Consider the following 15,515-nt stretch of genomic DNA (forward strand, 5'->3'; position numbering starts at 1 on the left):
AAATAATGCTCGAGCGTTTCATATGCGCTACCTGGAGATGCCAGGGATTGAACCTGCATGCAAAGGATATCTTCTACCATTGAGCCTCAGTTCTTCCCTTAAATCCCTGCACTCAGTACCAGATCACCAAACCAGGAGACAGGCATTTGTGCTTGCTCAGGACAAAATGCTGCAGTGTAATTTGTGCCATTTAAATGCCTTCAGTCCTTGTTCACAGTTTTAAAAAAAACAACAACAAAAAACATTGCAGGGAGAGAAAGCAACCACCAGTGTCTCAGGAGCCATCTGTATGCAGGTCCTTTCTCAGAGGTTTCTTCTCCACGTCCCTTTGGAAATCTGGCAGCATGAACAAGGATGCCCTGATTCCCTTCCCAGTCTCACGCCTGGACTGTTTGAAATGGAAATTGTGGTTGCTTCAATGATAGAGACAGGCAGGTGCAGTCAGCCCATGACACACACTGATGGGTGTTTTTGAGTTCCTCCAGGGACAGTTGAGATGAGAAGATTCAGAACAGGGATTTGCGTGGAATATGGGGAGAGGTGGGGAGTGTGCAATGCATTAAAAAGGCAACAAAGCCTTCTAGAGTTTCTCAGCACAACAGTCCTGCTGGATCACAGCAAAGACCCATCCTTTCAGGTATCCTGCTTCTCACAGAGACAAATGAGATACCTTCAGGAAGTTCACAAGCAGCACATGAAGGCAATAGGCTCTCCTCTTATAGTACACATAAATAAACTGGTCTTTGGATATACTGATTCTGATCATGGAGGTTGCACTTTATCATCTTTCCCTCCATTGAGAAAGGTCCATAGCTCAATGGTAGAGCATCTTCCTTGCAGAAGAAGAGGAGCTTGGATTTGATATCCCGCTTTATCACTATCGTAAGGAGTCACAAAGTGGCTAACAATCTCCTTTTCCCTTCCTGCCCCACAACAAACACTCTGAGAGGTGAGTGAGGCTGAGAGACTTCAGAGAAGTGTGACTAGCCCAGGGTCACCCAGCAGCTGCATGTGGAGGAGCGGGGAAGCGAACCCGGTTCACCAGATTACGAGTCTACCGCTCTTAACCACTACACCACACTGGCTCTGCAAGAAGTCCCAAATTCAATCCCTGCAATCTCCAGGTTGGGCTGGGAGAGATGCCTGCCTGAAACCTTCGGATGCCGCTGCTAGTCGGTGTAAACAGTACTGAACTGGATGAACCAATCATGGTCTAGTGAATCAGAAGAGGCACTTTATATATGCCTTAGGTGTGAGTGCTGTTATTTAGGCAACCAAAAGGGCACCATTCTCAGAAGAAGGAGATATCAGCATTGTTGTCCATATGAGTTTTCTTGATATTTGCAAGTATTCGTTGACTTTTAAAGTATATTCCTGTAGTATGGAGACGAAAGGCAGGACCAGAAAAGTGGATTGTGTGAATCCTGAACTAAAAGTAGTAAGAGACTTATACCTTGAGCCTGGAAGGATAAATACCTACTGCCTGAAGACCTCACCATCCTTGCTATATTTGAACACATTTTTTATATGTCAGTTTCGTGAGGATACGTATTTGGACATGTAAATGGCTTACATAGATTTATATACAGTGGGCTTGTAACTTATGCCCCCTTTGCATATGTGATTGCAATCTTACACGGGTCAGAGGGAAATAAATAAAAAGATGGAGATCAGGGAATATCCACAGTTCCCCACTCTCCATTTATTCCCCCCCCCACCAGTTCACTCAATGTGTTTTCCTTGCTTACTAGCCTCTGCAGTGGTCATGGGAATACCCTGGGAAGCTTCCAGAGCCCTCACACATCTTTTCTAGGACCCGATAAATAGCCCTCTGCCTCATTAGGGGGCATTTCCAGTGGTTCCTGACTTTGCTTGGTTTTGCCTTTGCACATGGACCCCCAGAACAGATTCCTTGCATACGTTGTGGGCAAACTGTACAGATGATTATAGTATTATCAATGTGAACTGATGGGAAATTTCCCCTTTTTTCACACACCCACCTCTCTGTTTTTCTTAACTTTTCTTTCTTTGTTTTTCTTCATGATGCAAATTCTGGCACTCAAAGCTGGAGAAGTATGGACCTGCAGCTGGTCAGACCCCCTCTTTGGGATGTGTGAGATTTTATTTTAATTTTAGTTAAAACATTTGTACCCCTCCTAATGCAGAGAGGTTGCTAAAGGACGCTATTCCCAGATCAAGCAGAAGAATAAGTCAAATAGCTTTAATCACTCAATAATAAGACAGCAAACAATGTTTAGATGAATAGCACAGACTGGCCACATCTGTTTGTTTCAAATAGCCATAGGAAGATATTTAACTTCTGAATGGCAAATGGGAAGTGTTTCAAAGCAAGGGTGTTAGTTTGCCTACACACTGCACATAAATTGACATTCCCTCTGTTTCCAGGGTTCAGAGTAGGAGTGTCATTGCTTATGTTGCCAAAATGGCACCACCCACACACAAGAAAGAGGCATCAGCAAGCATTGGGAAACTTCAAAGTTTGCAGAAGTATGAGAGAATCTTGGGGTGGGGAGACCCAAGAACAGTTGATGAGGACTCAACTTGTTCAGTGGCTGTCGAATGAAGGTGGAATCCAGTTGGCAAGCCAGAGGGAGAAGGAATGGAACGGAGGAGCTGGAATCCTGAGCAGGGAGTATCCCAGGCTGCAGCATTCTGTTGCAGGACCCACTTCTGCATTCTGATGCCATCCTCCGCCATTTATTATAGTACATCCCAGGGAGACCCCTTAGAGTACTGCACTTGACTTGGGGCTGCACTGACTTGACAACGCAGCCGTTGATTGAGTCTCGGTTCTGCTCATCGCTCTCAGCTCCTATTCTTCAGTCTCAGCTTCTTCATCACTGCTGTCTGTGAGTGGGAACTCCTGGAGGGCCTTCTGTGTGGTGTAGCTTCTGGTCTGCATGGGGCATTCTTGGCTTAGAATTGCCTTTGGAAGTGGGGTGGGGGTAGCGGGGAGAGACAGGACAAAAAATATCAGATGCATTGTAAGGTGCCGGCCAAGGGATCTTAAATGCCAGGTCTTTTGCACTGACTCGGCCCTTCAGGGGGAAATGTCTCAAAGGTCCTGTTGTCCCCGTCCCAGTGAACGACACACTGAGAACCCCTGCCCTAGTACAACCAAATATACAAACGACTCCTCGCTCTGGAGTTGTATTCATAGGCTGTGAGCAACCCATATATATTGTAATAAGAATTTTAAGGTCTTAGATATATATTAAATGTTCATAAATGTACCAAGCAAACATGTACATAAATATATAAACCACACGTCTGAAGCAGCACAGGAAGACAGCCCTGAAACCATTTTGACTCCCAGGCTGACCAAATGTTTCTCTGAAAAGGAGGGAGGAGGTGGGGAAAAAAACCTTCCTTGTTACAGGAATTTAGTAATCACCATTTCAAAGGGTGACAGACTACCAGGAAAAGACTACCAGGAAAGGCAATCAGATAAGGCATTATCAGGTAACCTGGCAGACAGGAAAAACAACAACATTCAAATTTCTGTTGTAAGGCCACCTTTTCTGTGATGTAGGTATGATGTTTGTGGGGGGTGGTCTTGGGTTACACCCCTTCTGTGATGTATGTATGATGTATGAAGGGGTGGTCTTGAGCTCTAGGGCATGGAAATTAAAATGTCTATAAAAGGGCAGGCACACCTTTGTTCTGGGTCCTCCTCCTTTCCTGTATGTGAGGGGAGCACCCTGTTGCAACAGATCAATAAAGATCAGGCTTACTAGCTGCTTTGCTTCTCAATATTCTCTGGTTGGTCTCTGTTATTTTCTCCTACCAATAGCGAACCCACGTAAGGACTCTATGCTGGCTCTTGGATACCCCATAAGGGAAAAAGGGCAGATTGGTTTTGTTTACAACAATATAAAGCACACAACTTCCCCCAAAGAACCCTCGTTTGTCCCACACAGAGCCACAATGCCCTGCACCCTTACCAAACTATGGTTCCCAGGATGCTTTGGGGAGGCTTTGCTCATGCTCTAAGTGTATGATCAGCACGTAGCCAGAGTTGCACCCGTGCCACACGCAGGCTGCTGTTAATGGGTGCCCTGGACATAGCAGCCCAGATGGAAAGAAGGGAGGAAGGCATGGTTGGAGTTTCAATAATTAACAGACTAGCCTTAAAGAAACAGCGTGTGCACATGTTTGCTCACTTTTGCAGATCACCCAACAAGAAGCTACTCACAATCATCTTTCCTATTTGCAAGAGAGGCACAGGCTATGCATAGATATCTCAATCTGTCCTACAGAGGGAGCAATGCTGGAGGCACAAAATGTCATGCCCCCCTCCCTTCCTTGGAGGTTGCTTCTGGCAGTTTCAATTTTGCACAGAATTGTCACACGGAGAGATCATCGTAAGCCCCTGCATGAATTTGACTTTATAATATTTTCTTAATTGGGATTCACTTTGAAAATTCATACCAAACCTTTCGATCAGATTATTTGCAAGGCAGCTTGCCAGTCCGAAGAATACAAAAACCTCCATCCCAGCCACCTTTAGTCCCGTGGCTGGTGAATGAGGCCAGAGTGTGCTCAGTTCTGAAATCCTGGGGCAACTCCCCGTTGTTCTTTCTGACAAGGAGGGATTAAGCAAGCTCACTGCATCTGCACTTTCTCTGGCCAATGGATGGGGCCAAACAGGACCTCCCCTTTCCATGATGAATTTCCTGGGAAGTTCAGCCTCTCAGTCATCTCTTCTGCAGAGAGGGATGTTTCCCTTTTCTCCCTTGAAAAATAGATTGATCTGAAGGTGGAAGTTGGAAGAGTTACACTTTCCCCCTCCTCCTCTTTCAGCTCTATGTGTTTCTTAAGTCCCAGATTAATTCTACTGGATCCACATTTTCTACAGGATCCAGCAGCAGTCTTCCAATGCTCTTTGCGCCCCTGGTTAATGGCACAGGCCAGAGTGGATATTTTAGCTGCTTACATTTGGACTTCACCTGCTGGCATTCCCTCCTTTTGATATGACTTTTGGATTATGGGTTTCAGATGCTGGGAGGCACCTTGGAAACATTACGGAAAGGTGGGGTCCAAAATGTTTTATATAAATAAACAAGAAGACTAGGAACCCTTTGGATTCGGTCAGATGACTCCCTCGGGGGTGAACTTACAATCTTCTCCTCCTTAGCTGGTGGGCTCCGCAGGAACCAGCAGAGAGGGGCATAGGCAAGGTTGATCCCTCCGATGATGACCATCAGCCAGGGAAAGCCAATGACCCGTACAAGAGAACCCCCTATAGAGGGACCTGCAAGCAAAGAATAATATCAATGCTTAGTTAATTCAGTGAGCTAAGTGCATTCAGGCTGTGCAGTAAATTCTGTTTTCAACATTCAGTGTCCTTCAAAAGCTATGCAGTATTCAGAGACAGTGGGCTGATTGGGAGCTGGTGGGGGGATGAAGACAACTTTACAAATTACAACTTGCATCTGTTCTGAGGTTGGGCAAGGGACACAACAGACTCTCTGAGGTGACTTTTTGTTTTGGCAAATTACAGTTGAAATTAGAAAAAAAAGCCAAATGTTCTACTGCAGCCTGAGGACCTCTCCAGATGTCCTTTTCTATCACACATTCTTGATGGTTTGTGTTCATGATGCTGTCGGAGAAGTCATAAGCCAGCATGGTGTATTGGTTGGAGTTAAATATTTAAAAGCTAGAAAAGAACAGCACATGTGCGCAACCGATAGGCAAAGAAACCACAAGGCGGCAGAGTACTCATCCATACCAAAAGCAAAGCCCATGCAGAAGGCCACGTCAGCAATGGCATAGACACTGCCGTAGACAGAAGTGTGGCGAAGGTCCACCAAATATCCCATGATCGGCATCATTGAAGAATCCACCATACCTATTCCCAGAACAAAAGGGGGGGAAATGCCATGAGACGTAGTATTTAGCCATAGCCCAGGTTTCAAACCACATGTGATTATTGTTCTGAAATATTAATATTATTATATTATATTCAGTGCTTTTTTCCTTAAAAAAATGTTTAGGGGTACTCTCATTTTGACTCAAGAAAATCACCATTTTATAGTTCAAATCGGGGGAAATAAATACGGTAAATGGACAAAAGTACAAAGATTTACAAAATGTTTAGGGGTATGCGTATCCCTGTGTATCCCCCAGGAAAAAAGCACTGATTATATTAATGAATCCCTGTGAAACATTGTGAAGCAATCATATATATGTATAATTTTATTGCATCTAAGCTGGGATAAAAAAAATATCTCCACTTAACATTTATTGGTTGGTAGATATGGTGGCTATGAAATAACTGCAACAAATAACCCCAAAATACATTGCCTCCCCCATTTTCTTAACACACTACATTTATGCAATTCAGTCTAGAAGATATATTCCAAGCAGACCTTTTGAATTACCCTGGGAATTTTCCCTGGCACATAGAGGCAAAGGCTTGTATTAGTCATACTCTGAGACTACTGAGAAATTAATGAGGACGACAAATTTAGGTCCACGAATTTCAGTGGGTCTACTCTGTGTATGACTAACATTCGATGCAACCCAAAATCTTTGCCCTGCCCCATCACAAAAAGCTGAAATGGCAACTCTGAATAACCCATCTGTTGACGCCTCTTAAGATCCTTACTTGTGAGTCAGATGCAAAAAGTCAACTAAACTAGAATGTGTTTCCTGGGAGAAGGACAACCAGAGGCCTGTCAGGATGGAAGTTAAGGAAAACAAGGTTCGGATGAAAACTTGGTATGAAATGGAGAAGGAAGATTGGGGACTCCCTCCTATGGGGAGTCCGAAAGACCTTTGGATTACAAATTTGATAAAGGTGAAAATTGAAGCATTTGGAACATTTGGGACATTGGTACTGGAAAAGACCAAGAAACAGGATCTGGACCTTTTCTTTGAATATGGAGGCCTGGTTGGAAAAAATACAGACCCTAGTGGGTCAAAGCTGCTCCGAGATTTGATGTTCAACATGAAAGACCGTCAACAAAACCGGCTGAAAGGGACTGAAAGAGACTTAAGGGCCTTGGACGTGATAGACCCAGGCTGATAGATTGAAAGACAATTTTCGGGGAGCAAAACCGGGGATGGGGGAGGGGAGATTTTGGAGTCCAAAGGGATATAATTATATGTTTTTATTGGATAAATTGTTGGGTAACAATTACAAAAATTGGGAAACTCGTGAAAGGGAACTTGGGTCAACCTTAGAAAAAGGGGTAAATGTTATGTATTGAAAAGAGGTTTAGAAGTTTAAATTTGATAAATTAAGACAATTTAAGTAAAATGTTAATAAGGGATAATTTGGGGATAAGAACTTGCTGAGTTAATTATTGGAATAGGGATGTAAGAAGGGGAGGCGGGGGAAGTCCGGGAAAGTGGTTAAGAAATTAAGATTTTAAAACTATATTTGTTATGTGTGTGTTGTGTGTTGTGTCTGTATGTTGTTGTGTTTGTCTAAAAAACTTTTTGAAAACCCTAATAAAAATTTTATTAAAAAAAAATAGAATGTGTTTCCTGGTCCAGCATGCATCGTTTGTTTGTTTGTTTGTTTGTTTGTTTGTTCTCTTATCCCAATTTTGCAGTCACCCTGTCTCTGCAGTGGAGGCTGAGGATGAACACAAAGCTGAGACGCAGAAGGCCAGATGTCTATCAAAGGAACGTATTTCTGTTATACCGATAGCAAAGTGACAATACAGTCCTCTGAGGTTTCCCTTCTCAGGTTACACAGTATGCTTTCAAGATAATCTGGGTTAGAGTGGAGGGGAAATTTGAGATTTGTAGATGGTTGGCAAGCAGGAGCTTTGTAGGGTTCCAGCATGCAGTTTGCTTTGGGGAAACTGAGGCAGCTTTAAAGACTAGGGACTCAGGTACACTCGTCAATTACCGTATTTTTCCATCTATAAGATGCCCCCATGCATAAGGGCATGCATACTATTTTGGGGGACTCAGATTTAAGAAAATGGGGGGAGATGGCCCAGAGTATGACACCCCCTAATTTTTGACATTCTTTTATAGGAAAAAAACGTAGTCTTATACATGGAAAAATACGGTATATTCTTATAACTGCGTTATAAACATGCGACAGCAGATGGCATTGAGGGGCAGTGATCTGTCATTAAGAGTTTGTAGAACATGTTTTCCTGTAGTGTTTTCTTTATCTGTGTAGATCCAGCCAAAGACTGCAATATTTTTACTGAATTCAGAGTCCCAACCCAAAATGGGTCACATTTTTGTCCTGATTTTGAAGTCCCCCTGACCCAAAGTTCAGGGGATATATTTGTAAACATGTATTACAAAAATATCATTTATCTCCAGTATTCAGATTTCACAAGGGAGTGAACCCTATAAAAGGCAAGTCTTGGGAATTCAAGCTGCTCAGGATGAAATGCAGGGAACTCTTCCATTCCTGCAGTACCTGTTCATTTCAGCTTCCTTCTCTCTTCTAGAGTAGAAGTCTCTACTGTCTGCAGTTATCACCATTAAAAAGGCAACAGTTTTTCTAGACTTGCTCAGCTCCTGCTGCTGCAGAATATAAAGGGCCAAGGGCCCTGTCTCATCCATATTTATGACCCCTGTTATTCCAGGGACTTCCTGAGGTAAACTATTTATTGAACAACCATCCTCATTTAACAATGTAAGAACAGCCTGCTGGAACAGTGTTTGGCTTGCACAAAGCTAATGCAGAGGTTAGACTATGTTCAGTCTTTGTTTAGCATTATTCTTTCATTCCACACCTTTTAATGCACCTCCCTGTCACTTTTCAAACGCCAATTCTTTTAAAAAGTAGATTTGTTGCCCAAGCGCTTTAATCCAGTTTAATTGTGCAAACCTAAATTGGCACAATGCACTCGAATCCCTCCCACAAAATAGTGGCAGTCTGGAGGTATCTCAAGTGTGGACAATCAAGGGCCAAACCTGGTGGTCTCCTGGCCAGAACAAGGATGGGTCCCCTCTGATGGTTGAAGAGCCTGTCCATGCAGGACGATAGTGACCTCCCCTCCAGCCCTTCTCAAAATCCAAGAGCCTTCAGACAGTGCAAGTGTGCTCATCCTGGACTGCACCACTTTGGATTCCAGGTGGGGGTATTGTGGGAGGGAATGCTTTCTTCATGTCAAACCCCACACACACCTAGAAAAGCCGCATATCCAGGAGAAGACTGCCCCATGACCTTTCTTCCTGGCATGCTAAGCTGGATCTTTCATTTTAACTCCAAGCCTGCAAATTCCCCACCAGCCTTTCTAAAGCTGTTTGGCTGTTTTTCAACATGCGTTTTTGCTCTATGTGTTTGCTGCGGACGACTTCAAAACCTTACCAAGGGCAAAGCCAACCCCACCATTAGGCCCGATGAGTCCATAAAGATTTTGAGCCAGGGGGACCTGTAGGACGAAAGAAATGAGATGGGGGTAAGGCCTGGAAAGGACAATAAAAGCCAAAACAGTGCCCTGCCTCTTATTTCCTTTACAGCATGGGTAGGCAAATTAAGGCCCAGGGGCCGGATCTGGCCCAATCGCCTTCTAAATCCAGCCTGCGGACGGTCCAGGAATCAGCATGTTTTTACCTGAGTAGAATGTGTCCTTTTATTTAAAATGCATCTCTGGGTTATTTGTGGGGCATAGGAATTCATTCATCCCCCCCCCATTCAAAATATAGTCCAGCCCCCCACAAGGTCTGAAAAAGTTTGCTGACCCCTGCTTTACAGACTTAAAAGCATGGATATGTGAGTTCAACACCTGGATATGAAATGAGAGCACTGGCAGAGGAACGGGGGGTGGGGCAGGGGAAGCGCACCCCCAGCACCGTCAGGGAGAAGGTGCCATTGCAACCGTCCCCCACGGGCATGCGCCGTGCACCCCCCACCGTGCTGGGCGCCACGCCCCCACAGGCGGCACACATGCCCCCAGGACACATGCCCCGCCCTGCGGGGTGTGCGCCAGCCACACCCCTGCCTGCTCTCCTCCCCCGGTGCCAGAGCAGGCAGCTTCACCACTGAATGAGAGAACACATCTCAATCCAACATGACGACTCAGGTACCAAGAATGACATTGATTAGGAGTCTTGCGACAAAAACGTCACAGTGTGGAGTGTCCCTATTCAGGGTTCCAGCAAGCCAGCCATGGCCTGTCCCAGGATACTCCAGCCCTTCAGCTAATCTTGAAGGGAAGGTGCCTGGGACGGTCCTGGCCCTATAGGCCTTGGTGGTACAGAAGGCTCTTCCAGGGGTTCCCTGCTGGATAGCCTCGGATCTTCTGCAGCAGGCTCAAGGTCACGCTCCTGCTGCTTATCTGGTGAGTCTGCAGCGTCTGACTCTGTGCCTGGATTGCTGCTGGTTTCATGGGTTATGACATGGGGAGTGCTTAAACCACAGTTTCCTGGTTTGGACATGGTAGGAAACCATGGCTTGACAATTCATAGGTAAAGATGGGCATGGAAGGAGATGGGCTATGACTTTAATTCATCACTTGAGCAAACCACTGTTGATTGGAGAGAAACCTAAGTCTGAATTGGGCTACTGCCTTACTATTTGGGTGGGTGGGGGGTGGACTTTGCTCTCCTGGTGGATCATCGGTCTTCATTTCATAGGACAGAAAATACTTGACTAGTCTGCTGCCACCAAATTCTCTTCCAGGATTCCTTTCCCACTCATAACGCAGATGGCCAGAGTTAAGCTGGCACTGCGGCTCTTTGGCCTGGCTCCCCATTACAGCTGATTTCTCTGCATGTCAGTCATGGAATACAGATTCACTAGCGTACTCACGCAAAGGAGGCTGACTCCCACTACCACCATCCCAATCAGTGAGCAGAGCCACCTATAAAGAAAAGGCAATTGGTGAGAGAGAGATCCGAGCATGATCTGAAGGGCACAGCAACCTTTCTGAAGCTAAGCAGGTTGAATAAAACTGACAATCTCATGCTGCTGTTACACAGATCTACGATGACACCACACTTGGAATACTATGTGCAGTTCTGGTTGTACATCTCAGAAAGGGTACTGTTGACCCAGAAAAGGGAAAGAAGGGGGCAAACAGGGGGCTGGATTTGCAGCCCTACAAATAAAGGTTACGTTTGAGGTTATTTCATTGAGGGAAAAAACAGCATGAAAGGGGAAGCATTTATTAAACTTGGCATGCAAAAAGTCCAAGGTTGGATTGCTGCCTCCAGTCAGCATCCAAGATGGATGGAGCAATGGTACGAATAGGTTTTTAAGGCAAGTCCTGTGTTTCCCAAAGGTCATAAAAGTGACTCACGGATTTGCAGGATTCAAACATCTTTGGGCTCCTCCACTTACCGCCCCATTTTGTTGGCTAGCATCCCAAAGAGGTTGGTACCAATGAGGTAAGACAGGCTAGCAGGCAAGAAAGCTACACCTGCAAAACAGAGAAGCATCAGTCTGAAATAAAAGCACGTGGCATTTTCTGCAAAGGGACAGAATGACCTCGCAGAACTCTCCTTAAATCCCTGTCACGTGCAGAGATACATAAATGCAGCAGCGGACACCTACAGGAGGCCAATCCTCTAACAATGGTCAGGGACAATAGGTCTTGTTAAACCAATACGTATGCATTGAAGATATGTCCCTATATATTTAGTTATTTATAGAGTGGGGGAGGAACAAGATTTTAAAATGGGATGAAACATATTTGCAGAGGACCGGTCTAACAATGGGTATTAGCCATCATAACAAAATTAAACCACCAGCTATAATGGTGTTATTGGCTGAATACCAGTTGCCAGATGGGAAACCCAGCCAGATGGGCAACGTATAAAAAGAATAGCAATTATTATTATTATTATTATTATTATTATTATTATTATTATCACCATCCACTTCCTCTCCAAACTGCACAGGGATCATGTTCTCAAAACTCTGGTGGGTATCTCATTCACAAACACAGAGAGATTCCCAGCTATCAGGAGACCATCCCCTAAACATGGCCTTCAAGCTCTGCTTGTGGGATTTCAATAATGATGATGATGATGATGATGATGATGATGATGATGATGATGTATTTGTACTCCATCCATCTGAATAGCTACAACTGGAAAGTGGATGATTGACCAAATGAGCCATCCAGTAAGGCTATTCCTAAGTACTCTTAAGGGGAGAAAGAGGGACACGTATAATAAAAAAACTAGATTCCATGTTGCCAATTGTGGTGAAAGGTGGGACTGGGTATCATTGCCTTAACTAGACTTCCCCACTACTGGCTCCCTGGATGTTGTTGAACTATAATCTCCACCAGCTCCATCCAGCATAGGCAGTTGTCAGGGATGATGGGAGATGTAGTCAAACAACATCTTCAGAGCCCATTTGGAGGGAGGCTCCTACGTCTCCTTGTTTTGAAGGTGTCATGAGATAATCTTACCCCTAGCTCCTTTGATCATTTGCAAAATCTTGGCTGAGATATACTCCTGAATCCCTGGGCATCATAGATATTCCATACCTAAGTTGTATTCAAAACAAGTTCCATGGCAGACCCCTTTTTTAAACTAGTCCATATGAAACCAACCCATTTCCTCCCTCACTTCAGCCTCATGCTCTGGACCAAGAGAACAGCAATTTGATCTGCAGTTATAATTAAATCCAAATCAAATATTTGACAGGCTGTCGGTTGGCAGTTGCTTAGCTTTAATTTACTCTCCTCCGGCTTACAAATGTGTTGCAGGCACCTCTGTTTGCCTGGATATGTCACAGCATCCTTATTGAAACCCGGCCATTTGTGTTTAATTTCCTCTAAGACAAACCCTTATGTTTATCTTGCCAGTGCTCTGGGAAAATCCATGCTCTTCTGCTTGTGAAACACCAGGTTAGGCAAATAAAAGCAATAATTGAAAAATGCCCTGTGCCAATAGTTCAAAAATACTCAAAATGATGATGATGTCATTCGTCAGCCTTAAGAACGTAAGATAAACCAGGTCAAAGGCCCCTATAGTCCAGCACCCTGTTCTCACAGTGGCTAACCCAGGCACCCCCAACCTTCAGCCCTCCAGATGTTTTGGACTACAATTCCCATCATCCCTGACCACTGGTCCTGTTAGCTAGGGATCAGGGGAGTTGTAGGCTGGAGGGCCGCAGGTTGGGAATGCCTGGGCCAACCAGATGTTGCTGCAAAGACCACAAATGCAACCTGAGTGCAACAGACGGTTAAGTCCAGTCAAAGGAGACTCTGGGGTTGTGGCGCTCATCTCGCTTTCAGGCCAAGGGAGCCAGCGTTTGTCCACAGACAGCTTTCTGGGTCATGTGGCCAGCAGGACTAAACCACTTCTGTCTGGCACAACAGAACACCATGACAGAAACCAGAGCGCATTGAAATGCCATTTACCTTCCCACCACAGCGGTACTTATTTATCTACTTGGACTGGTGTGCTTTCGAACTGCTAGGTTGGCAGGAGCTGGGACAGAGCAACAGGAGCTCACCACCGTCGCATGGATTCAAACCGCCAACCTTCCGATCAGCAAGCGCAAGAGGCTCAGTGGTTTAGACGACAGTGCCACCCATGTACTGTTACAGCTATTACAATCTACTTGCTCATTGTTAGGTTTTATCTACTGGACTGGAACCATGTTTAATTAATCGGGCTTAAGGTTCCATTGTACTCATAGAATCATAGAATTGTAGAGTTGCAAGGGACCATCTAGTCTAACTCCCTGCAATGCAGGAATCTCAACTAAAGCATTCGAGACAAATGGCCATCCAAACTCTGCTTAAAAACCTCCAAGGATGGAGAATCCACTACCTCCTGAGGGAGCCCATTCCACTGTCAAACATCTCTTACCATCAGAAAGCTACTCTTAACATTTAGTCAGAATCTCCTTTCTTGTAACTTGAATCCATTGATTTGAGTCTTACAGTCCGGATCAGAAGAAAACAAGCTTGTTTCATCTTCCATGTAAAGCCCTTGAGATGTTTGAAGATGGCTCTCCTCTCACTCTCCTCTTTTTCAGGTTAAACATGCCCAACTCCCTCAACTGTTCCTCATAAGGCTTGCTCCATATGAGCTGGGGCTCTTTTTTATTTTATTGCCCTTAGTTATTTATTTATTGCATTCATATATCACTTTTTTGTACAAGGAGTTCATGGTGGCATACATACATGGTTCAATGACAACCAACACTCAGGTCTATTGATTTCAATAGGTGTACTAGTAGGACTAACATTGGATACAACTCAATGACTGGCCCAGGATCACGCAGTGGACAACTATAACAAGCAGGGATTTGAACTAGTGTGCCAGTAACACAGCTGATGTGTACGTGTATCTCACACATGATGGGAACTGACTGAGAGTTGACAAAGTGCTAGGCTCCAGAGCAGAGGACTATAAGGTTCTCCACTGTTCATGAAGGGGTAGGAGTCTGGGGGGATAGGCTGGCAAGAAAGGATAAAAAGTTCTCAAACAACTCCAGCTCCAGCCCTTATGGAGCAAGTTGTCATCTTGGAGCTATCCAAGGTCCTGCAGTACCAATCTGGTGGTACCCGGATGTCCATCGTTCTGCATAGTCTCCTGTTCATGGTCCAAACAAGGCAACTGCCCTGAAAAGAGAGCAGTTGGATCTTTGCCACTAATGTAGATGAGGAATTAGCAGCCTTCCATATGTAGTCAGATTTCATCTCCCATCAGCCCCAGGCAGCAGTGATCAGGAATAGTGGTAGTCTAGCAACATCTTATCCTCAATTTCAGAATAACGATTCCTCTTTCTTCTTCCCATGTTTCACAGGTTCTGTGTCTCTCGTTTGTAACATCCTTCTCATCCTTCTTTGCTCCACTGCTTGTTCTTAGAAGCGAGCAGAAAGGTCATGCTCACAGGCCCTTATTTAGCCAAGGCTTCCTGCTGACTAACTGGTAGTTAACTTGATTAGTGGCTCTCGGGAGCACTACTGAGCCTAGGTAGCAATTTAATTTGGGAAGAAAGCATAGCTGAGAGCATCCCCCCAGGCCCCTCCTCCCCAAATTGAATTTCGAGGGGGGGGCGTTTTACAGAAAAGGTAGGCAATTTCATCTCATTATCCAGTCTCCAAGGCAGCACATAATTGCCATGTACCGAGTCACCCTTCCTGTGCCTCTGAAGATACCTTTGTTGTTGTTATTTTAAATCTGTAGGTGCACCTTCAAAAGCCATGTTGTCTGATATGGTTGTGTTGGCGGGGGTGGGTTGGGTTCCTCTTGAAGTTAGCAGTTGGGGGCATGGGTGGAAAAGTGCTCTCGCACCTAGTTGCACGCAAAACCATGCTCATTCAGGCCCAAGTCATTTTATTAGCTAAGGTGAAGATAATGCCCCATCTATTCCATATATTGAAGCCAAGTGGGCTGCAAGTTGACTCTTGGGGCACTTCCAGACTGCAGCTATTTTCAGGTGGGAATAAATCACACATTGGCAAATTCACGGTGTGCAATTAATCAGCCTTCCCAGTCTTGCAAAGCGGACCAATTTCCGAAAAGATCACAGCATTTGTGATAAGGAGAGTGATGAGGAAAGGTAGTAGAAAGTGTGGGATAATGCTAGCATTGACAGA

General features: G+C 44.8%; 1 protein-coding gene across 2 annotated transcripts in view; it reads right to left on the reverse strand.

The window, feature by feature from the left end:
• Nucleotides 1-2,206: 2,206 nt before the first annotated feature.
• The window catches only part of SLC18A1 (solute carrier family 18 member A1), a 38,228-nt gene continuing 24,919 nt past the window's right edge, over nucleotides 2,207-15,515 (reverse strand). For both annotated transcript variants that reach the window (XM_082200475.1, XM_082200476.1), the window contains exons 11-16: nucleotides 11,288-11,366; nucleotides 10,757-10,808; nucleotides 9,314-9,377; nucleotides 5,753-5,872; nucleotides 5,142-5,275; nucleotides 2,207-2,947 (exon numbers count right to left, since the gene is read on the reverse strand). In XM_082200475.1, the coding sequence (XP_082056601.1) occupies nucleotides 2,834-2,947; nucleotides 5,142-5,275; nucleotides 5,753-5,872; nucleotides 9,314-9,377; nucleotides 10,757-10,808; nucleotides 11,288-11,366 (563 nt within the window). In that variant the 3' untranslated portion in view covers nucleotides 2,207-2,833. The remainder of the gene's footprint in view (nucleotides 2,948-5,141; nucleotides 5,276-5,752; nucleotides 5,873-9,313; nucleotides 9,378-10,756; nucleotides 10,809-11,287; nucleotides 11,367-15,515) is intronic.

Source organism: Podarcis vaucheri, assembly GCF_965113315.1.
Source record: "Podarcis vaucheri genome assembly, chromosome: 15".
Taxonomy (NCBI): domain Eukaryota; kingdom Metazoa; phylum Chordata; class Lepidosauria; order Squamata; family Lacertidae; genus Podarcis; species Podarcis vaucheri.